General features: G+C 52.2%; 2 protein-coding genes across 8 annotated transcripts in view; one reads left to right on the top strand and one right to left on the bottom strand.

The window, feature by feature from the left end:
* MYH7B (myosin heavy chain 7B) overlaps window positions 1-2,363 on the top strand; it is a 46,248-nt gene extending 43,885 nt beyond the window's left edge. For all 3 annotated transcript variants that reach the window (XM_031004816.3, XM_031004817.3, XM_055373372.2), the window contains 7 exons: window positions 222-618; window positions 697-822; window positions 917-1,087; window positions 1,174-1,278; window positions 1,360-1,455; window positions 1,883-2,020; window positions 2,111-2,363. In XM_031004816.3, coding sequence (XP_030860676.1) covers window positions 222-618; window positions 697-822; window positions 917-1,087; window positions 1,174-1,278; window positions 1,360-1,455; window positions 1,883-2,020; window positions 2,111-2,122 — 1,045 coding nt within the window. In that variant the 3' untranslated portion in view covers window positions 2,123-2,363. The remainder of the gene's footprint in view (window positions 1-221; window positions 619-696; window positions 823-916; window positions 1,088-1,173; window positions 1,279-1,359; window positions 1,456-1,882; window positions 2,021-2,110) is intronic.
* The window catches only part of TRPC4AP (transient receptor potential cation channel subfamily C member 4 associated protein), an 88,721-nt gene continuing 68,452 nt past the window's right edge, over window positions 2,334-22,602 (bottom strand). The window contains exons 9-19 of one of the 5 annotated variants that reach the window (XM_031004822.3): window positions 19,965-20,107; window positions 14,786-14,917; window positions 12,923-12,981; window positions 10,106-10,207; window positions 8,580-8,663; window positions 7,469-7,559; window positions 6,354-6,494; window positions 5,614-5,722; window positions 4,375-4,487; window positions 3,333-3,539; window positions 2,334-3,205 (exon numbers count right to left, since the gene is read on the bottom strand). In XM_031004822.3, the coding sequence (XP_030860682.1) occupies window positions 3,068-3,205; window positions 3,333-3,539; window positions 4,375-4,487; window positions 5,614-5,722; window positions 6,354-6,494; window positions 7,469-7,559; window positions 8,580-8,663; window positions 10,106-10,207; window positions 12,923-12,981; window positions 14,786-14,917; window positions 19,965-20,107 (1,319 nt within the window). In that variant the 3' untranslated portion in view covers window positions 2,334-3,067. Of the gene's footprint in view, window positions 3,540-4,374; window positions 4,488-5,589; window positions 5,723-6,353; window positions 6,495-7,468; window positions 7,560-8,579; window positions 8,664-10,105; window positions 10,208-12,922; window positions 12,982-14,785; window positions 14,918-19,964; window positions 20,132-22,602 lie in introns of all 5 variants that reach the window. The other 4 variants (XM_031004820.3, XM_031004821.3, XM_031004819.3 and 1 more) reach the window with 4 other exon arrangements.

Raw genomic sequence — 22,602 nt, forward strand, 5'->3', positions numbered from 1 at the left:
CAGTGGGGGTGGAGCCAGTCAGTCCACCTCTGTCTGCCTGGGCCTCACTCTTATCCATGAACTTGCTCTGATGGGCCACAGGCAGTCACAAGAGACTTTAAATCGGGGAGGGGTGACTCACTTGTTCTCAAAATGGGTTCTTGTTTCCAACGGTCCTTGGGCATTTGTAAGGACAGGTATGCCCTTACGGGACCCCCTTTCATGCCACCCTCCTCCCACAGGCGCAACCACCAGCGAGCTGTGGAGTCCCTGCAGGCCTCCCTGGATGCAGAGACACGGGCCCGCAATGAGGCGCTGCGGCTCAAGAAGAAGATGGAGGGTGACCTCAATGATCTGGAGCTGCAGCTGGGCCATGCCACCCGTCAGGCCACAGAGGCCCAGGCTGCCACGCGGCTGATGCAGGCACAGCTCAAGGAGGAGCAGGCAGGGCGGGACGAGGAGCAGCGGCTGGCAGCTGAGCTCCACGAGCAGGCGCAGGCTCTGGAGCGCCGGGCCTCACTGCTGGCTGCGGAGCTGGAGGAGCTGCGGGCTGCCCTGGAGCAGGGCGAGCGCAGCCGGCGACTGGCAGAGCAGGAGCTTTTGGAGGCCACCGAGCGCCTCAACCTTCTGCATTCGCAGGTGGGGACAGGAGTCCCTGGGGACAGAGCAGGTGCAGGCCTGCTGGCTGGCTGGCTCTGAGACTCCGCTTCCCCTCAGAACACAGGCCTCCTAAACCAGAAGAAGAAGCTGGAGGCGGACTTGGCCCAGCTGAGCGGGGAGGTGGAGGAGGCTGCACAGGAGAGGCGGGAGGCTGAGGAGAAGGCCAAAAAGGCCATCACTGATGTGAGGCTGGGCAAGGGCTGTGGGGAGCCTGGGACAGAATTGCAGAGGGACTTCCCTGAGGCTGGGCACCTGACCAGCCCCTCCTCCCCAACAGGCGGCCATGATGGCCGAGGAGCTGAAGAAGGAGCAGGACACAAGTGCACACCTGGAGCGGATGAAGAAGACGCTGGAGCAGACGGTGCGCGAGCTCCAGGCCCGCCTTGAGGAGGCAGAACAGGCCGCCCTCCGTGGCGGGAAGAAGCAGGTGCAGAAGCTGGAGGCCAAGGTGTGTGCAGCCCCTCTAGTCCTTGGCGCAGGCAGGGTGGGTGACCCAGGGGTGGGCTTGGCATCAGGCCGTCCCCCTGCCTGCAGGTACGGGAGCTGGAGGCTGAGCTTGATGCAGAGCAGAAGAAGCACGCCGAGGCCCTTAAGGGCGTGCGCAAGCATGAGCGCCGTGTCAAAGAGCTCGCATACCAGGTGGGCGACAGGGTCTCCCTGGGGAGTGGCCTTGGAGCTGGCCCAGCCCAAGCAAGCCCTGAGTCCCCCTTGCCCGCCCAGGCCGAGGAGGACAGGAAGAACCTGGCTCGCATGCAGGACCTGGTGGACAAGCTGCAGAGCAAGGTCAAGAGCTACAAGCGCCAGTTTGAGGAGGCGGTGAGTGCGCTGGGGCCTGGACACCTGGACCGGGCACCCCAGCTCTGCCCCAGGGTCTGTGGCCAGGTGAGGCAGCAGCAGCAGCTCCACCCTCCAAGGTCAGTGACCCAGAGGGAAGAGAGAAGCTTCTAACATCTCTGGGGAGATCAGACCTAGCTCTTTCTCGTGGAACAGACCCCACGTGCTTTCCCCTGGCCAAGGCTGGGGCTGCCTCTGAGGGGTGGGGCAGGCACAAAAACAAAAAGGCACATGAAGTTGGTGTGTCCCACCTTCCTTATTCCCGCTGTGGTATTGGTGAGGATGGACAGTGGCAATAGGAACAAAGTTGAGAACCAGGAGGAGCTAGCTCCCTTCTGGGACTGGGGCAGGGACCAGAATAAGCATCTCAGTCACCCAAGAGGAACCAAGGCCCTGTGTGTGCCCCCAGGAGCAGCAGGCCAACACCAACCTGGCCAAGTATCGCAAGGCCCAGCACGAGCTGGACGATGCGGAGGAGCGGGCAGACATGGCCGAAACCCAGGCCAACAAGCTGCGGGCACGGACCCGGGACGCCCTGGGCCCCAAGGTGAGGAGTGGCGGGGGGCATTGCTCTGTGCAGGGGGACTGTGGGGGCTGACAGGTAGTACTGCTCACTCAGCTATCCCTTTCTCCTCAGCACAAGGAGTGACGGCCTGACCCCCTGGGCTCTGAAGAGGAATGTCTGCTGTTGCACATCTGGCTGAGGCCACCTGCCCCGATCCTGCCATCTCTGCATCCCCCCCCTGCTGCCTTCAGCCTTCCCCGGGCCCTGAATAAACACCACAGCCAGTTTCCTTCTCATTCTTTGGGGTTCAGGAGGAAAAACACAGTCCTAGGGACAAAAGCCAGGTCCACAGCAGTCATTTTTAAAATAAATTTATTTAATAGTCTCCATTTAATTGGTTTATTTGCTGTTAATAAATTGGCAACACAAGGAAGGGCCCCGTGTCCAGGCTCAGGCAGGAGCGGCTGCCCCAGGCAGAGGCAGGGCAGGCATAGCTGCCCCATGCCCCAAGGGATGGAGGGAAAGGCCCCTCACTTCTGGGAGAACCCCCTTGGATGAACACAGTGGCCAATGAGCAAACAGAACCAGAGGAGCTACAGGAAAATGAGGCAGAGGGGCAGGCTTGGGGGAAGGCAGCATTCTCTGGTACCCACCACCCCTGCCCAGGGCTCAGAAGCCTTTGCCTGGGTCCAAAGGCCAGGGACAAGGGAGGCTTGGCTCACAGATGGGGGGGGTCACCCATATCTTCCTCCCCACTCTGGGACTGACAGCCAAGAAACCAGCAGGAGCTCACACAGAGCTAATGTTAAATGTCCTCTTACCTCTGGGTGGCCCTGGGCCCCAGGGTTCTGAAGGAAAGGTGGGCATGGTACCCTGTCCTCATTATGGGGACTGAGGCTCTCCATGACCTAGGGCCCTCAGACCCAGAGGGACCAAGGGCTTCTAGGACTTCCCTCTCACCAAGCCTGTACCCAAAGACCTGGGGCAGGCAGAGAGCAGCAGGGAGGAACGGGAACAGGGCAGGGCGTGTGGCATCGTACCCACGCTCACCCACACTGGCCCAGCAGCCTCCCGAAGCCTGGCCCAAGGTCACTCCTCAGTGAAGTCCCTGTCTATGTCCATGTAGGGCTCCTCAATGTAGCTAACGAGAGCAGAGGGTGACTGCCGGTCCGGGTCCAACAGGATGGACACTGTCTCCTTCCAGTATGAGAAGCTGATGCAGGAGCTCTGGGCAAAGAGGGAGGGGCTGGGGGGCGCCTGGAGGACCCAGGTCAAGCCCAGCACCGGGACACCCCTCTGAGAGGCCCTGGGTCCGCAGCCCACCCATCACCCCCTTGAGGGGTGGGGCACTCACGTTCTCTAGGCAGGTGCTGTCCTTGTCCTTGTGCAGGTAGTGCTGCTGCCAGAAGCGCAGCAGGTTGTGGAAGTTGTTGAGCAGGAAGCCGGGGTACTTCTTGCTGTGCTCCATCCGCTGCAGCAGCCGCAGGTACAGGGGCAGCCGCTCTTTCCGTCGGGCCAGCATCAGGATCACCAGGCTGGTGTTGAGGCAGCTGACGTTCTCCTGCAAGGCCACAGGCCTACCGGGTCAGGGGCTGGTGGGAGCCCCAGTGGCCCCTGGTGAACCTGGGTAGCCATCAGGCAGGGAGGAGAGTGGCCCCAGGCCTCGGGCCACCCACGGAGCTCTCCCTGCACAGAGGTGAGATAGGACTAGGGGAAGGGGGCCCCCAGCAGCCCCAGTTTCCTGCCTGAGCACCTTCCTCTTCCCCACGCCCACCTCCCACCCCACCTGAGGCAACAACACCTGTCCCTGTCCAGACCTCGGCTCAAGCATCACTCCTTCTGGAAGGTCCGTCCCAGGCAGGGCTGGGTGCGTGTGTTGGGGCGGTTATCCCGCTTCAGAAGTGCCATTCAGCACTAGCCTGCGCGCCTCGGTGGGGAAAGAGTTCTGCCCCACTCACCATGCACTCCCACCTGGCGCTTCACCTCAGAACGGAACCAAAGACCACCTCTGAGAGGTGCTAAGATCACCCTCACTCCAGAAAAGAGGGGCATGAGGCTCAGAGAAGGGAAGGCTGCATGACTATTCAGTGAGGGAGCTGGGCAGCCTCAGGTCCGATTCCAAAGCCCAGCAGGGCAGAAGGTGTGAGGGACGTGGACATGGGGGAGGCGGGGAGAGCGCTGGCCTGCAAGTCAGCCTGTGACCTGAGGGCACTTGCGAGCCCTCCTTCCTTAGGCCCTGTCCGTACACACTGATTCCTCCTGAGCACAGTCCTCAGAAGAGCTGGGTCTCCAGAGACGCACTTCTGGAGTGGGGGACAGAAACCTGCTGGGCACCAGGACAAAGGAAGTGGTTTCCAATCGACCTTCCCTGCTGTGTGTCTGCCGGGGCCTCTCACCTGGGTCAGCGTCTGCACGTGGATGATGTTGATGAGGCGGAAGAGGAAGGACATCTGCGTGGGCACCTGGGATATGTAGGCGAGCAGGCGGCATTCAGACAGGACCTCGGCAACTGTGGAGGGAGGCAGGGGTGCAGCAGGTCAGGCTTAGGCCCAGTGGCTGGGTCGCCCAGGCCTTTAGTGGAGCCCCGCTTGGGTCCTGACTCTGAAGCTGGGAGCTCATCATCAAAACAGCTTCAACGAAAGCTGACTGTGGCAGAAAGAGGGACCTCCAGCTGTCCTGCTACCAGGCAAAGCCATGTTCTCAGAGTGCCCAGGAGCACCCCACCTCATCCTCCAGAACCAAGCTCAGGGCAGCTCTCCCTCAGCCCTCCCCAGACTGGCTCCAGACCCCTGCCCTCCATATCACACACAGAAGAGTTCCCTCCACAGGAAGATGGATCCATGATGCTGCATTAAGAAAAGCAACGCAAAAGTTCCACTCCTTCTGCAGAGGTCCTAGCGCAACTGGTTTTCCACAACAGCTCTCAGGTGAGTCCGGCCCAGTGCTGAGACCACAAGGCACAGGTTCTGCTCCGTCCACTAGTGTCGGAGCAACTGCTTCCCGCACAACTGGGAGGCAGGGCAATAACCGAAGGTACCAAAATCTGTGTGGCTGTTCCCCTGAAACAGACCCTCTGGGGCAGAAAAAGGAAGCAAACGGCTAAATTACCAACAACCGGGATACTTCTTGCTATCAATGACAGTGACCGTTGACAAGGAACAAGTGCCTGACTTTTTGGGGGTGTGGGGGGGTCACAAACCCTCAGGAGAATCTGCTGGATGCCACAGGCCCTCTCCAAGGAAAAAAAAGGAAACGCGTGTGCATACACATGGAAGTGCGTTAGCAAGTCCAGGAGGGTTCAGATGCCTGCTGCACCACAGGGCACCTGCGATGCCACGCACAGCACACTGAGGACGAGGGGGCCAACTCATCGTGCCAGGCAATACCAGCCCAGAAGAGGAAGGTCTTTTTCTGTTTTTTTTTGCATCTTGCTAGCAACAATGGATTTTCACCTTGTTAAAGTGTTGAATAAGGCAGCAAAGCCAATTGCCCTGGAAGCTGCCACCTTGAGGCTGGCCACGTGGGCATCTGGTGCAGCTCCCTCAGTCATTCTTGTCTCCCTGCTGGAGACAGGGTGTCTGATGCCAGCATTCTCACCCTGCATGACTTGCCTTGACAGCCTGCCTTTCGTGTACCTTTCATATCCACCTGGTTTTCAAATCGGTCCAGGGACAGAGTGACACAGCGCACCAGCATGTTGGAGTCCACCAGGGAGCTGTTGATCTGCTTGAGGAACACCTGGAACTATACAGAAACCAAGCTCACAGCAGGCAGTGGGCTGCTGGCCAGGTATGGCCATGGCCCGGGGGGACAGTCACTACAAGGAGCATCAGTGACCTCTACCAGCCCTACTGCTTCAGATAGGAAGACAGAGGCTCAGATAAGCTGAGGGACCTCCCCTCACCACCCAGGTACTAAGAGGCACCCCCCGGAATTCAGCACAGATCCGACACTCTGTCCAGTGGTTTTACACTCAAGGGTGCTGGATTCCTTTAATTTTTGCCTTTAATTTTACTTCAGCTAGCCTGAGCTGGGTTTCTGTCACACACACTCGGTGAGCCTAACACACCAGGCCCAGTCCCTCCCTACAGCGGCTCCCACCGTGGCACCCACCATGCTGCGTCACGGCAGGCACACAAGCCACCCATTCCCACCCTCACTCCCTACCCACAAGCAGCCCCGGTTTTCATCCCTGCATTCCCAGGGTCTAGCACAAAGCCAGACAGAGCAGGTTCCAATGAATGTTTGCCAAAGACTGCCCAGACTCCCCCGTCATCTCTAACGTAAAACCTGTGCCTAAAGCCTGGCAGACCAGGACTCCAGGCGAACTTCTGGACAACCCAGCACACTCCACAGAGCCCTGGGTTAACTTTACCTTTGCATCGGTGTTGATATATTTATTGAATCTCTTGAATGCATCAACGTTGAACTTCATCAGCTCCCCCAGGAGGTCAAAGTAACTCTGGAGCACATCCCTTGACTTACACTCGCTGTCCACAATGCAGTAAAGGATGTGCTGGGTGAGGAGGGACAGGGTGAAGGTGTCAACGTGGCTGCCCCCACCAGGGCCTGGCATGGATCTCAGACCATGCATTGGCTTTGAGCAAGCATCCTGGGGATGGAACTGGCAACATTGTCTAGATTCTCGTCTGAGGATGCTGGTGGCTCCAAGGACAGGACCAGGCCTGACAGACCTCACCAGGAGGTGGAGCAGACTGGGAATGTAGCACAATCTCTCCCCTGCCCAGGGCGTACAGCTGAAGCCTGTGACCTGCTCTGTGGTCACCAAGATGGCCAGGGTGCTCAGCTCCTAGGTGAGGGGAGCTGTCATCACCAGGTCTAAAACACGGGCCACTGCCTAAGCACTGAGGTCATTCAAGTAAATGAAGGACAGAATTTAAAAGCAAAGGACACATTTTGACCCCATGGTTTGTCTTTGTGTTTATGAACGAAATTGTTTAAATAGAGTTTACACCAAAATACTGAGTTTTCATCAAGAGAATAAAGCCAATTTACTCCTTTATAAAGTTTTCTACATTTTCTTGAAGTTACATCGATTTGGATCAATTCTTTTCCACATGGATTTTATAATTCGTGGGTCAGTTTCTTGTCCATATGAAAAAATCTGAAAGACCAATTATAACTTTGGCCATTCTGCTCTAAGTTTTACTTTTTCTGAAGACCATTATTCAATAAAGGAAAATTAACTTTTAGTACAAAATATCTTCAGGGTCAAAATGCCTTGCTGGGTAACCAAACTGTCACCCTCCTGCATGGCCTGGCCACCCTCTAAACCTGTCACCCTGTAAGCACCCATGGGGAACCCACAGTTGGAAACCCAGGGCAAAATCTAAGGCAACCTGCACAGGCATTTGGAAGTCACGAGATCTGGTCTGCTCCTGATGAACTGTTTGGGGCTCAGGACAGGACACAGCAACGCGTGGGCTTGGGGGAGACGGAACCCAAGATACTGGCTGCTCCAGATCATACCTCCAAGAGGCCTCGCTTCAGCAGGAACATCTGGTCTGCATAGGAGGTGGTCCCTCGGAGGAAACTCTCCACAGCCCGAGCTTGCCAAAACCTGCGACCCAAATATTGGCTCAGGTGGCTAAGGCTGCCCTCTTCCGGCCCATGTTCAGTTCTCCAACGGGTTGGGAGATGTTTGTTGCCTTTTCATGTACTCAACATTTACTGAACATCTACCAAGCATCAGGCTTCATCCTGGGCCTGGGGACACAGCAGTGCCCCCATCCTCACAGAGAGCCAGCTCAGTGGAGAAGTCTTCTATCTGGGTCTGTCTGGAAGGGGCTGTGTCACAGAGAGGGTGACATCTGGGATCGAAGGGCTGGCTCCTGCAAGCCCCCGTGAAACATACTCTAGGCTTTGCCCTTTCACAAGAATGGGAGGACGTGCAATTGAGGGGCCAGAAATGTGTGTGGGAAGTGGTCGAACACATGCAGACAGGCCACTGGGCTCACAGACGATGCGCTGGCCTAGGGAAGTAGTGGTTGATGCTGACCAAGGGACCCAGAGGGCACAGTGGGTATCCACGACAGGGAGTGTGGACAAGGCACTGAAGTGACAAAGGCCCATGTGGGCATGAAGCCTCCTGACAGCTCACGCCCGGCCCTGATGGAACTCTACCTGTCCACTGACTTCAAGACTCATCTCAGATGTATCTAAGGAACTCAGAGAAGGTCTCCCTGTATTCACCCAGCCCCCAGCCCTAGCAGCGGAAGAGGCTTTCCTTTGCTCCTATAGCTCCTGGGCCAACCCTGGCTCCATTCCTTCCCACACTGCATTGAAACAGCACAGCTCTAGGGAATTCATGGCAGGGCCCGTATCCTAGTTCTCTCCCACCCATAAGGCACCAGCACAGAACAGGTGCTTGGTGAATGCTCGGTCACTGTGGGCTGCAGAAGAAGCTCCCACATACCTGTTGAGTCAAAACTACACAAGATGGCAGTCAAACCACCTCTCCCCAACAGTAATTGTGCTTCAGGCATGTACGCTGGTGACTAAAGGAGGTATTCCTAACCTCCTGAGAAACACCTGGCTCTGCAGTCCCGCAGAATCGGCAGGTACTTTTCCCCAGACTCACCTGAAAGACGACTCTGCTGGCTCCTTCTTCATGACCTGCAGCAGACGAGTTAATAAGCCCCTCTTCCCATCACACACCAAACTCCTGAAATAGAAGAGAGAGATTGGTGACAGATCTGAGAGTCTGACAGGGGCCCTGGGGATGGGTCATTCTGCTGGCTTAGGCAGTGAAAAACCATGGGGACATTTCCAAGTCTGCAGGATGCCTTCCTGCTCCAACTGGTTCCAGAGCCCCGGAGACCCCTGCAGCCACAGAATTAAACCGCCAAGTGCATTCCCACCACATCTCAGGCCAGCTTTCCTTCCCAGGCCAGAAACATATCCAGAATCAGACATGGCTTAGAACTGCCAGAGGAGAGCTGTTTATACCAAAAGTGTGTTGAAACAGGCCATGCCAGTCTGCCAGATGGGGAAAGACTCTGCCAATAGGGTGAGGCCCAGCGTACTCCTTGCCTGAGGTTCACTTCCAGCTGGCCTTGGGCAAGTGTCCACAACTCCAAGCCTCAGCTTCCCAGTCTATGAAGCAAAGGCAGGAGATGAGGAAATGACTCTGGCCCCGTCATGGGGGAAGGAAGACGGCCAGGCACGCAGGGGTCTGGGCCCTTCAAACAGAGCAGCTCTACTGTGATCCACTGCAGACATCAGGGCAGGACTGGGTACAATTTTATTTGAATGAAGAGTTCTGCTACCTTAGAAAAAAAAGATTGGGAGGTCAGGAGTGGTGGTTCACACCTGTAATCCCTGGACTTTGGGAGGCTCACTTGAGGCCAGAAGTTCGAGACCAGCCTGGGCAACATGATGAGACCCCATCTCTATAAAAAAAAAAGTAAAAACACTAGCTGGGAATGGTGGCGCACACCTGTAGTCCCAGCTACTCCGGCGGCTGAGGCAGGAGAATCACTTGAGCTCAGAAGTTTGTGGCTGCAGTGAGCTATAACACCACTGCTCTGCAGCCTGAGAGAAAGAGCAAGACCTTGTGTCTAAAAAACAAAACAAAACAAACAAACAAAAAAGGTTGGGAAATCATGGCTCTTGTTGGATAAAGTCCACTGTATTCTGACGCCTGTGAGACTAGCCCCCCACTGCCTGGCTCCAGGTGAGGCAAACCTAACCCAGGTAATGCAACCTAACACTTGGCAGCAGGTAAGAGACTTCTGTCTGTCCTGCTTGGCTGCAGATGCCACCAGGCAAGAAAGGAGCACATAAGCAAAGGGGCTGAATGCACGAGACAAGGCGGGGGGGGGCAGTGCGGAGCACACATGACTTCTGGCAGGTGACCTCTCTGAGGCTCACCTCATCTGTAAAGTGCAGGTACTGATGGGGCTTCCCTCCTAGGGCTGCTGTGAGGCTCCAATGAGAAAATGCAGGTGACATGAATACAGTGCCTGGCACACAGGAGCCCTCAGGACACTGTAGTTGCATGTGAGAGAGGACACGCGTGCATACCTGGATGTGCTCACCGGTGAGCCCCCGGGGAACGTGGGCAGCCGGGATGGGCTGAGGGAAAAGCTGCACCCCTGCACTCACCTGTCGGTGTTGAGGACAGCTTCCACCTCAGGGATGTTGGCCTTGAGAGAGATGGCACTGAGTTCATTCAGCTCCTGGTTGTTGAGTAACAAGTACTTGTTCCTGAAACAAAATGGGTTGGAGGAGGTAAAGGACAGGAACCGGGGCTGCTGGGTCAGCACCGGGCTAGTGCAAGGAATCTCCTGCCCACTTCCTGCGGACAGAATCTGAGAAGCCACCAGGCACTTTCCTCCAGCACCTCTCACTCCAGCCAGCACCTGCAGGAGGGAACTCTGGGCTCTCAGGCAGTGGAATCTCTCCCTGGCCCCACCCCCATCCCCAACCCCTGCCTGCCACATTCACCGACAAGGCCCCTGCCCTCAGCAGCTCTGGGCCTTTCTCTTTGCCTCCATTTCCACTTGTTTTCTCAAAGGCACCAACACCTCAACATGTCCAATCACACTCAAGCCTGGCCCTGCTGCAGCAGTCCCACCAAGCACCACGGTCACACATCACACAGAGGCCTGGTTAACTGTGACAGTTCCCCCGACTTGCCATCCAGGCCTGTCACTGCTGGGTCCTGTGTTCCCAGGACACCAGCTCCCTAAAAGGTATCACGCAGGAACTGAGTCATCACACGGTGCCAAAAGTGATCTTCAGAATCAGGACTCTGATCCTGTCACTCCCGGTAAAAACACTTCCACAGCTTCCCACTGCATTTAGAACAGACATTTTCTGACTTAGGAGGAGGTTATGTCCTGATAAACCCATCGTATTTGAAAATGCCGTTAAGTTTAAAACATATTGAGGCCGGGCGCGGTGGTTCACGTCTGTAATCCCAGCACTTTGGAAGGTCGAGGCGGGTGGATCACGAGGTCAGGAGTTCGAGACCAGCCTGGCCAACGTGGCGAAACCCCATCTCTACTAAAAATATAAAAAATTAGCTGGGCGTGGTGGCACACGCCTATAATCCTAGCTACTCAGGAGGCTGAGGTAGAATTGCTTGAACCCAGAAGGTGGAGGTTGCAGTGAGCCAAGATCACGCCACTGCACTCCAGCCTGGGCAACAGAGCAAGATTCCGTCTTGAAAAAAAAAAAAAGAAAGAAAACACATTTAATATATCTAACCCACTGAACCTCCTAGCTTAGCCTAGCCTACCTGGAATGTGCTCAGAACACTGACTTCAGCCTACAGTTGGCCATAATCACTGGCAACATGGCAGGCACAGCACAGAGTACTGGTTGTCTACCTTGGTGATCGTGTAGCTGGTCACCATTTTTCTTGAAATACATTCTGAGCTGCAGCTGCAGCTCAGCGCCCAGCATTGCAAGAGTATTGAACTGTTTATCATGAGCCCAGGAAAAGATCAAAATTCAAAATTGTACTTCTGTACCATTGAGAAGTTGAAAAATTCTAAGTGGACCATCTGTATATAAAATCCAGGCCTGTGACTGTGACCCACAACGCCCTGTGACTGTAACCCACAACGTCCTGTGCAGCCCAGCCCAGAGCCAAGCCCACATCACTCCCATCAGCTGGCCACAATGGTCTTCCCTCGTTCAGGGGCTTCTGGCTAGAACACTCACCCTCTCACATGCCTGTTCACTCAATTCACTACAAGCTGACCCTTCAGGTCTTGGCTGGCAAGCCACTTCTGCAGGGGAGAGTTCCTGAGTGTCCTCTGGCCAGTCCTGGACCCTGTCAAATGTCCTCTCACAGACCCCGTTCCTCTCCTCCTGAATACCATCTCCACTTATCACTAATGCTCAACGGTGGAATCCTTGGATGAACAACTGTCTCTGTTTTCAGACTCTGCCCTTCATGAGAGCAGGGGCCATGGCTGTTTGCATTCATCCTGATATCCCACAGAGTGCTCAGACTGAAGAGTCTGATGAAAGCCGGAGACTCACTTCCTCAGGGAAAACAGCACAGTTCCATAACATATGTGGTGCCATTTTTCAGAAGGTTAACATGCTTCCTGGAGCCCTTCTATGGCTTTCAGCCGGAAAACCTCTCACAGAGGACGGGTGCATATGATGGAGGTGCCCTGGGGCCACAGCTGTCTCCAGGCATGTTCTGTTAGCTCAAATGCAAGGTTTTTAAAAAATTTAAACCAACATTTAAAATCAGGACCTTTCACATAAATCTTAATTTCTGCCTTTGCTTGGCAGAAAAAATCAGAAGTTATGCAACAGTGGGCCCAGTTTCCTGTGCACACGCACCTGGCTGGAGCTGAGCTCACTGAAATTCTTGTTCACTAAGGTCCCCACATCACCTCCCCAATGCCAAGGTCAAGGGTCAGCTGCTAGTCACCCCCTTCCTGCACTGTTTTCCTTACAGCAGAGAGTAATTTTCCTTGTACATTCTCCATCGAAGGTTAAAAAATAAATGAGCGCAGAATGTCTTTCAAGAAAAATGGGAGCACACCTCCTTGTGGAGGGAAGAATCCTCCAGCTGCTCAGTAAGCAGTCGGCTTTGCCTGTCTGAAGTTCCTGCCGGCCCCTGGGAATAGCCACGCTGTCCACTCTTGCTTTAGAGGGGCAGTAGGTTGAGAAATCCATTGATTCCAAAGGTAGTAAGGGGCCAACAACTTCCACACTCAGTTCCTGGGGTGGCTATGAGGGTTAGAAGCAAGCTCGGGGCAGTGCCTGCCATAAGGAAGTCTGGAAAGACGGGAGGTCCGACTGCAGTGTCACACCTGCTAACACTGAGGGGACAGTGGGCTTCCACCAGCTCCAGGGCCTCCTCTCGAGCTGAGGTCAGGTACCAGACAAGGAGATCGAGGCCTTCCGAAGACAGCCCAACAACTCTCCTCGCAGGGACACACTTGTACTTACTCGTGGTGGTCACTGAAGCTCTGAAGAAGCCTCAAAAACTGTATCTTCAAGGTGATGTCCTGAAACACATGCACAGCCTCAATGTTAGGACCACAGCCACAAGGTTCCAAAATAACACAAGCAGACACTCTGGTGGGAGCCTGCTCCTCTAAGCCTCTGTCCTCATGTACCATGAGGACTTTTCTTTAGTTAGAAAACCATCTGTTCACTTCCACATCTGATCAACAGCAGATTAAGCTAATGTGGCCCCCTTCCTGCTAAAAACATGCCATCACACTCAATAAAAAATAAGGCGGGGCGTGGTGGTTACACCTGTAATCACAGCACTTTGGGAGGCCGAGGCGGGCAGATCGCTTGAGGTCAGGAGCTTGAGACCAGCCTGGGCAACATGGCAAACGCTGTCTCTACTAAAAATACAAAAATTAGCCAGGCATGGTTGCTGCGCCTGTAATTCTGGCTACTCAGGAGGCCGAGGCAGGAGAATCACTTGAACCTGGGAGGCGGAAGTTGCAGTGAGCCGAGATCGCACCACTGACTGCACTCCAGCCTGGGTGATGGAGACTCTGTCCCAAAAAACCAACCAACCAACAAACAAAACAACACGTGTGGGGAGGAGCGGGGGAAGTCCATAGGAGTTAGAAATGAAGAAAGGACCTAGGAGTTTGGAATAGTGAGCCAAGGAACTGATACTCAGCAGCTGTGGGCAGTGTGGAGAGGTGGAGACAAGACCTAGTCACACTAAGGCTTGGGTTTTAATGCCCTGCAGGGACCAGACAGGGTCTCAGGTCCCGGTAAAGCCTGGGGAGCATGTACATGTGGTGAAAGAAGGGTTAGAAAGGCCCGACCCACCAGCCCAGGGAGCCTGGCTCTGCCACGGTGCTGCTGGTGGGTGAAGGGGGCCCTCCCAAGAGCAGCAGAAACCCTGGGCTCATACGACTGGGGCAGTAGGGCCAAGACATTAAATAAGAAAACTGGCCCTGGGACAGCTGGCAGACAAAAGCAAAAGTGCCCTGTAGAAATGCCTCCAGGGCTGAGGCTACACAGGTACCCAAGGGGGAAACTAGCCCCACTGACCTCAAGTGATCTGCCTGCCTTGGCCTCTCAAAGTGCTGGGATTACGGGTGTGAGCCACCACGCCCCGGGAGCACGGTTCTATAGGTGGATGAAAATTACAATAGGATAAAACAGCAAATAAGGAAAAGCAGGCTGCTAGCTCATGCAGTGGGCAGCCCCCTCCCTGCCTGGAGTGAAATGAGATCCCCATCACAGAGATTACAAGGGGAAGTGGCTAGAGGGCCTCAGGCAGGAACTTTTTTTTTTTTTTTTTTTTTTTCTTTGAGACACAGTCTCACTTTGTTACGCAGGCTGGAGTCCAGTGGCGTGATCTCAGCTCACTGCAACCTCTGCCTCCTGGGTTCAAGCAATTCTGGTGCCTCAGCCTCCCGAAGAGTTGGGATTACAGGCACCCAACACCATACCTGGCCAATTTTTATATTTTTAGTGAGAGACGCAAGTGTCTCTCACACTAGTGAGACAGGTTTCACCATGTTGGCCAGGCTGGTCTGTAACTCTTGACCTCAAGTGATCTGCCCGCTCGGCCTCCCAAAGTGCTGGGATTACAGGCCTGAGTCACTGTGCCCAGCCTAGGAAGATCTTAAAAGGGATTTCTGCATAGGTTGGGGTGGGGAGTGGGGTTCACTCAGATCCTACTCCAAGGTAGCTTCCAATTAGGGGACTATAAAATATGATTTTAGTTTCTGCTCTACTCCCAAAGGAAAAAAGGTCAAAGGGTCAGCAGCAGGTCTTGAAACAACTACTCCAAGCCAGTGAGGCCCCATCTGTCCCCGGGGGTCTCCTGCTTACCGGGCTACAGTCACAGTTCTGGTTGTGACCATGGAGGACAAGGGCAGATGCTGAATGCTTCCTCCAAATCAGTTTGTCAAACAAATTATTAAGTCCAGGGATCAGCTTGAACTCTGCAATCATTCTGTGAACCTGAATGGGATAGGAAGGAAAAAGTATTAAGACAAATGTGCTTGAAAAATCTAGCAAAACCTCGTGCTCAGTACACACGATAATGATATTCAGGACAAGTATCAGTACTGTCAGTAAGGAGGGCCAGGGTCTGAAGAAAACATCCGTGTATCCCCTATGCCCACCACACACAAACCCACTTTCTAACTTTGCTCATTAATGCTCACAATAATCCTACAAGGCATAATGTCTGGTAGTTCCTATCACAGAAGCATGAGTTTGGGATTCAGAGAGTCCTGCATATGATTCAAGAGTCCTTTGGGATGCAAGAGTCCTGGGTTTGACTCTTAGCTTTACCATGTGCAAACTTTGTAACCTTAAACAAATTCCTTAAGATTTGTCTCCTCGTATTAACATCAAAATGTTCCTCATGCTTTGCACTAGGATAAATTTCAGCTGAAAGTAAGATACAATTATTAAAAAACTCTAAGATCTAGAAAAATCTCTGCAAAGAAAAAAAAATGATCTAAGAGTTGGAAAAGCCTTTCTGAAGGATTATACTAAACCTAGAAGCTCAAAAACAAGCTTGTTGACATCAACCACCTAAACCTTTTAAAATTCTGTATGGCAAAACTCAAGCAAAGTCACAAGCCAAATATGACAAACAGAGAACATACATTGGCAATTCATGCCACAGGCAAAGAAATTCCTCTATAAGGAGTCCTACAAATGTCTCTGATTTTTCACTTTTTCAGACTGGGAAAGATGACAAAGCTTTATAAGACCGTGTTGGTGACTTGGGCATTGGGTACATTCACACGCTGTTGGTGGGAGGGCACACTGGTATGACCTGCACAGGGAAGAGTGTTTGGCAGTAGCTCTAAAATTGCAAATCCATAATCCCTTTAAACCAGCAATTCCACTTTAGGAATTTACACTCAGACAGATCCATATAAACACTAAATGATATATATTTACAACACTACTCACTATAGCATTATTTGTAATACCCCAAAATAAATTATGGTATGCCACTCAATGGGATACAAGGCACCAGTAAAAAAGAATCAAGGTATTTTATATGTCGTGAACTGAACAACTGCCGAGAGATAATACTGGGAAAGCAAGTGTGCTCATGCTGTATTACTGATTGTGTAAAAAAAGAAGAATACAATTCGCCTTTGTAAGCATAAAAATGTCTCTAGAAGGATACACTGATAACTGGTAAAATTAGCTGCTTCATGGAACCATCAGAACAGAATGTCAAGGATCAGAGGGGAGAGAGGCTTCACTTATACTAATTTATATCTTTTAAAACAGAACTGCAGGAATGATTTCCCTGTTAAAATTTGTTTATATAACAGAAGGCTATTACTAGCCCTTCTCGGGGCTGTTGGAAGGATTGAGTCAGAAAGCAGATGTAAAGCTCTGCACACAGCACCAGTGCTCGCTTATTGCTATTTTACAAGGGGGAGAAGTTCAGCAAGGCCAGCCTGGGCAAGGTCAGTGATTGCAACGGCACCTAACTCAGGTGTTCAGATCTTAAGTCTGCCCCTTTCTAGCCCACTACAGGTATGCATTTATCTGGGGAGACCAGAAGCTGACAAAGACATCCCTGGCAGCCTCCATTTCCATGGACCTCTTCCTTCAACATATTAGGTTGTGTAAAAGTAATTGCGATTTTTGCCACTGAAAGTAATAGAGGTGACTATTCTCTTCCTACTAGAAATCACAGCCTCTGGCCAGTGTTAAGACTCATAAGCAGCCCAGAATCTGTTAGACTGAGGCTGATGTAAAATGACACCTGTTCTGCCACTCAGGCCTTTACTAAAACCCAGCCTGGATCTACCTTGCCCTGCTTAACTGGGGGTGGGGAGGTACGGCTGACATCTATGGTGTTCACCAAGCCATGTGCCTTCCTGTCTCACTCCAAAGGGCCCTAAGCCAGGCCCAGGTCACACAGCTATAAAACGTTCCAACAATGGCCCAAAAAAATTCATCCAGTGCAATTGCCTCACTGCACAGACTAGAAACCCAAGCTTAAGAGATTAGGGGTGAGTCACACAGCTGGGAAGAGAGGGGCCTTCTAAGGCAGACTTGGACCTGACCCTGGGTCTCCTAAGTTCAGGCCAGTGCTTAGGTTTGAGGTTTCTACTACATCATTTCCCTTTTCTCTTAACAATACCAGCTTCTCGGCCGGGCATGGTGGCTCACGCCTGTTAATCCCAGCACTTTGGGAGGCCAAGGCGGGCGGATCACTTGAGGCCAGGAGTTTCAGACCAGCCTGGCCAACATGATGAAACCCTGTCTCTACTAAAAATACAAAAATTAGCTGGGTGTGGTGGTGTGTGCCTATAACCCCAGCTACTTGGAGGGCTGAGGCAAGAGGATCGCTTGAGCTGGGGAGGCAGAGGTTGCAGTGAGCCGAGATCATGTCACTGCACCACTCCAGCCTGGGTGGCAGAGCAAGACTGTCTCAAAAACAGAAAAAAAAAAAAAAAAAAGAAAGAAAGAAAATAGCAGCTTCTTCACGTGTAAAATTTGTAAAACAAATTTTACTTGTAGAATGCATTATTCCTACTCTCAGGTCCAGCCCTGTAGCCTGCTGTATAGCAGGATGGTAGGCAGGTGGGCGAGATGAAGCGCCACTCTACCAGAGGAGGCAGCGGGTACAGGCTCAAGCATTTATCTTTGCAGTCAGACAGCCCTGGGTTCACAAGATAGCTCTGTGACCCTGGGCAACATTCTTTGAGCCCAAGTCCCTTGATAGAAAAGGCGATGGGGGACGATGGGGCTGTTGAAAAGGCTCAGTGAGGTACTGTAGAAGCTACTCAGGGGGCACTAAAAGAAATGACTGCTATATGGATGGTTTTCATTAGCACCAGAGGGATGAAACTTGACAGCACATGGGGAGCCTTTCCAGTCCTGAGATTTCAGTTTGGCCAAGATTGGTCTGAGAACTTGGCCCAACTGCTCATTAACGAGGAGGCCTCTTTAAGGAGGAAGCCTTCTGTGAGGCCTGGCCAAGGAAACCCTTCCCCTTGCTACCCAGTGTAGGCAGGATCTGGGAATCCAGATCCTCACGGTGCCCGGCACACAGCAGAAACCCAGGAAATGCTGACTGTGGAAATGAGAACATGCTAGTGAAACAGTGGTTTTGGGGGGCCAGGATTTCAAGGTCATTAGTGGTCCCTTCCCAAGGAACCAGCACTGTAATCATACAGTTTAACTCAAGACCGCAACACCTCATAGCAACTTGGCAACAAGAAGGCTCAGGGAACAGAGAACTGCTGTGAGAGGGCAGAAAGAGGAGGCAGGGCAGCAGAGTTTAAATCCTAGCTCTATCCAGGCCTGTCCCCCGAGCACACAGCCCAGTTTATGCCCTGGCTTTCTCAAGAATCGAGTGTGGGGACACAGAGTCACCACCTGTTGTGTAACTTACTAAATACCTGAAAATTCAAACAACTGTGAAAGTGCCTCGAAAAAGTAATAGCACTCAACGCACAGAAGCTGTCCCTACAATTATTTCAAATATAAGTTAACTGTGAAAGTGCCTCAAAAAAGTAATAGCACTCAATGCATAAAAGCTGTCCCTAAAACTATTATTTTTTATTAAAAACATGTTCCGTATTGAAGGAAGGGACACCAATGCTGTGGCTATCACTGTGGGATCTCATCCAGTGTCCTGGTTTTAAATACAACCATATGCTGAGGACTCCCAAAGTGATACCTCCAGCCTTGCCATCTCCCCAACACCAGCTGTAGGTAATCAATCCAAGTGTCAATTCTAACACACACCTCAAATCTACCTTGTACAAAACGCAACTCCCCATCTTCCTCCCTAAGCCTGCTCCTCCACACCTTACCTGCTAGTCTTAACCACCTCAATACCTGGCAAATCCATTCTCCTACTTGCTTGGGCGAAAAACCTTGGGAGTCACCCTTAACTCCTCTCCTCACTCTTAAGTTCACATCCAAACCATCAGCAAATCCTATCTTTCAAAACATATCCAGAATGCAACCACCTCCCACCAGTCCCACCATCAATGTGCTGGTCCTAGCTGCTATCATCTCTTGGCCCTATTATGAGGGCCCCTAATGGTCGCCCTATTCCCTTCCTTGCTGTTTCCAGTCTTTCCAAAAGCAGTCAGAGGAACGACTTCTCACTTCACTCAGAGTAAAAACCAAAGTCTTTAAAATGGCCTGTGACAGCTTGACGTGACCTGGTCCCTGTGAGCCCTCAGCCCTCCTCTCCTGGCTGTTTGCTCCAGGCTGTCCCCCGCTGCCTCACTGTTCCAGCGACTATGCACACTCCTCCCCAGGGCACTGCCCCCTCCCACCTGGTACACTCTTTCATTCTCTTCTGGACGTTTTCATCCTCACTTGTAAAATGGGGGTAACTGCACCTCTGTTGCCCAGACTTGTGACAGTCCAGTGTCTGACTCAGAAAGATGTGGAAGGACTGCTGAGCCTCCAGCCTCTCCTGCCCCCATGCTTGGTTTCCTCCCTAGAACTGCGCGGTCTGAAGGAAAAGGCTACTTCTCAATAGTCTTGAGGAGGGCCGCACTGTTCCAAGCCCTTTTTCCTCCACTGTAGGTTATGGGCCCCTCCTCCTCCGTCTTGGAACTACTTCAAGGCTCAGGGAACCTTGCACATCTGGAGCTCCCTGTACTTGCCCAGTTTTCCTAAGCAGACACAGCTCTGGGCTCTGTCCCACTGCCCTGAGCCCACATCAGGTTGGCAACTCCTCTAGCACGTCCACAGGGCCAGGCTTGCCAGTTTTCAACTCTTTAGTCTTCACCTCACAGAGGCAACTGCCTGCTTCTGCCCTCAGCACCAACCAGAACTGCCTAGAAACGCTCCATACAGCAAGGCACAGTGGAAAGACTCCCGGTTCTGGAATCAGCCTGGTTTCCTTATGGGTAGAACAGAAGGAGAAATACCCCTATGCTTTGCCAGGCTAAAGCGAGAGCCATTCTAACAGAAGGCCCAGTGGAGCACCTGGCATACCATGAGCACCCGGGCAGCACCTGCTCCCCGTGTCCTGAGACGCTGGAGAGGGGCCCACCTGGTTTCGCTGACGCCCCATCAGCAGCACGCAGAGGACATAGAGCACTTCCAGTTTGTACATGATCTCATGCATAATCTTCATTGACTGGGGCAGCTGGGTTCTGGCTGACGTGTGAGGCAGGCCATTCTCCTCAGAAGCCCCTGGAGGAGGGAACACAATGGAGGCTGACACAGCCACCGGAGACAGGATTGAGTCACAGCTTGTGAGGAAACACGTTTCGGCCCCTCGAACCTGCTCTGAACAGACTTGTAGCATGGCCATTCGGCTGGGCCTTGAGCCCAAAACACAGACTCTGAAAGCTGCAAAACTCCCTCCACACCCCCAGGAGCCAGGTGAGCGCAGAGACTCGGAAAAATGGACTCTGCAATAGTTGTGTCTCATCAACTTTAACATGAAGTAAAAATATTCGGACACAGCCAATACAGTAACATGACCCATCCCTCCCTGCTTATGCCCTTCTCCTGCCACCAACCAGACCCCCAGAAAGTGCCCAGGCAGATGTATGACAGCAAATTATGGGGACCGCTCTTCAAGTTGCAAATGGCCCTGCTTACTTGGTTCTTCTGCTGAGACTCCATGAGGGACACTGCTGAAGCCCAAGAGGGATTCTTTTTGAAGAATTCCCCGTTTTTTAAAAGAAGAACCATCTAAATTTTTCTAAGGTTCAACTTTCTAAAGCAGACTGGGTATCACAACTGATGCTACTGATGCAGATGAACATATTATCTACAGGCAGATTTTCATTTTACCCAATGTCATTACTGCTAACATCAACAGCAGCTAAGTGATATTTATGGGACACTTGATATGTGTCAGACTTGCTGGCTTTATGACTTTGGGCCAGTCACCTCCTCACTAGGCCTTAGACTGCTCTGCAGCAGACAGCTAGGGTTACTGTGCAGACTGAATGGGAACATAAGAGAAGCCCAGCATCTGATTCTTAGGAAGCCCCCATTCACTCCTAGATCCTTTCTTTACTTATTTACAGAGTCTTGCTCTGTCACCCAGGCTGGAATGCAGTGGCATGACCTTGGCTCACTGCAACTTCCGCTTCCTGGTTTCAAGCAAGTCTCCTGCCTCAGCCTTCCGAGTAGCTGGGACTACAGGCATGCGCCACCACGCCCAGCTAATTTTTCTATTTTTAGTAGAGATGGGTTTCACCATGTTGGCCAGGCTGGTCTTGAACTCCTGACCTCAAGTGATCTGCCCGCCTCAGCCTCCCAAAGTGCTGGGATTACAGGCGTGAGCCACCGTGCCCAGCGTAGATCCCTACTATTTTAAGAGGGCATTGGTCAGAGTCAGGAGAGGCTAGGTGATCTTAGCAGAGTGACTTCCCTTCAGTTTCCTCATTTTAAAGGTGAACAGATGAATCAGTAACTGCCAAGGTCCTCTCAAGTTACTACAGGAACTGTTTCCCTAGAGGCCTTTTGCAAAGGCCTCTATGTGTTATAGAGGAGTGGTTATCAGATATATTCAGGTAAGGCTCATACAGAAAACACAGTGATACTCTTTAAAGTATCAAGAGAGAAGACCCTAACTTATTCCGACTGTGTGTGATGGCTCATGCCTATGATCCCAGGACTTTGGGAGGCCAAGGCAGGTGGACTGCTTGAGCCTAGGAGTTTGAGACCAGCCTGGACAATACAGTGAGACCTCATTGCTATAAAAAAATTTAAAAAATTAGCTGGGCATGGTGGCATGCACCTGTAGTCCCAGCTACTCAAGAGGGAGAGGTGGAAGGATCGCTTGAGCCTGGAAGGTGAAGGTTGCAGTGAACCAACAGAGATCGTGCCACTGCACTCCAGCCTGGGTGACAGAGCTGGACTGTCTCAAAAAAAAAAAAAGAGAGAATCTAACTTACTCTATCCTACAGACTTGGAACTATCTTTCCCAGTCATGTTAAAATCACAACCCTGGAAGACGACAAGCTGCTGAATGAAGTATGACTGAGACACAGTGTGGCACGGTAGTTAAGAGCACAGACCCTGAAGCCACACTACTGGGTTTGAACCCCATTCACTAGCCGGGTGGTCTTCAGTAAATCAGTGGACCTCTCTGTGCTTCAGTATCCATCCTCCTTTGTAAAACAGCAATACTGACAACCATACCTACCCCTTAATGTTGTAAGGAGTAGAGGAATATATTGAAGGTGCCTGGAACATAGCCCCAAGTAAGCAACATGCAATTAGAAACTAAATAGAAGTTAAGTTCTCAGAAAACTGAGTTTTTCTGCGAATGCTTGCTTGTTACTTTGTATTCTTTTTCATCTCCAAGCTTTTAATGGGAACTAAACAGGCAGGAGGCAAAGACTTAGGAAAAATTTACTGGAGAAATCTTTAATTTAAGAGATTCTATCTACTCATATTTATTCTCCTGTACCTTGGGCAAAAAACTACAGTTACTCAATTTCCATGTTAGTACTCCTTGGCCCAGCTTCCAGAACAGGTAAGTGTCAGCTAATCTGTGAAGTGAACCTGAAGAACTATCACGCAGAATCCTGCCTCTGTCGTGTACTGCTGTGAGACCTTGCGTCCTTGGCATCCTCGGCACCCAGCCCATGGTGCTCTAGGGAGTCCTGCAGGGAAGGATGTTTATGCAAGCAGTGGGCACAGTGTGGGGCACACAAGTCCTACTG

This window comes from Gorilla gorilla, chromosome 21 (assembly GCF_029281585.2).
Source record: "Gorilla gorilla gorilla isolate KB3781 chromosome 21, NHGRI_mGorGor1-v2.1_pri, whole genome shotgun sequence".
Lineage (NCBI taxonomy): Eukaryota > Metazoa > Chordata > Mammalia > Primates > Hominidae > Gorilla > Gorilla gorilla.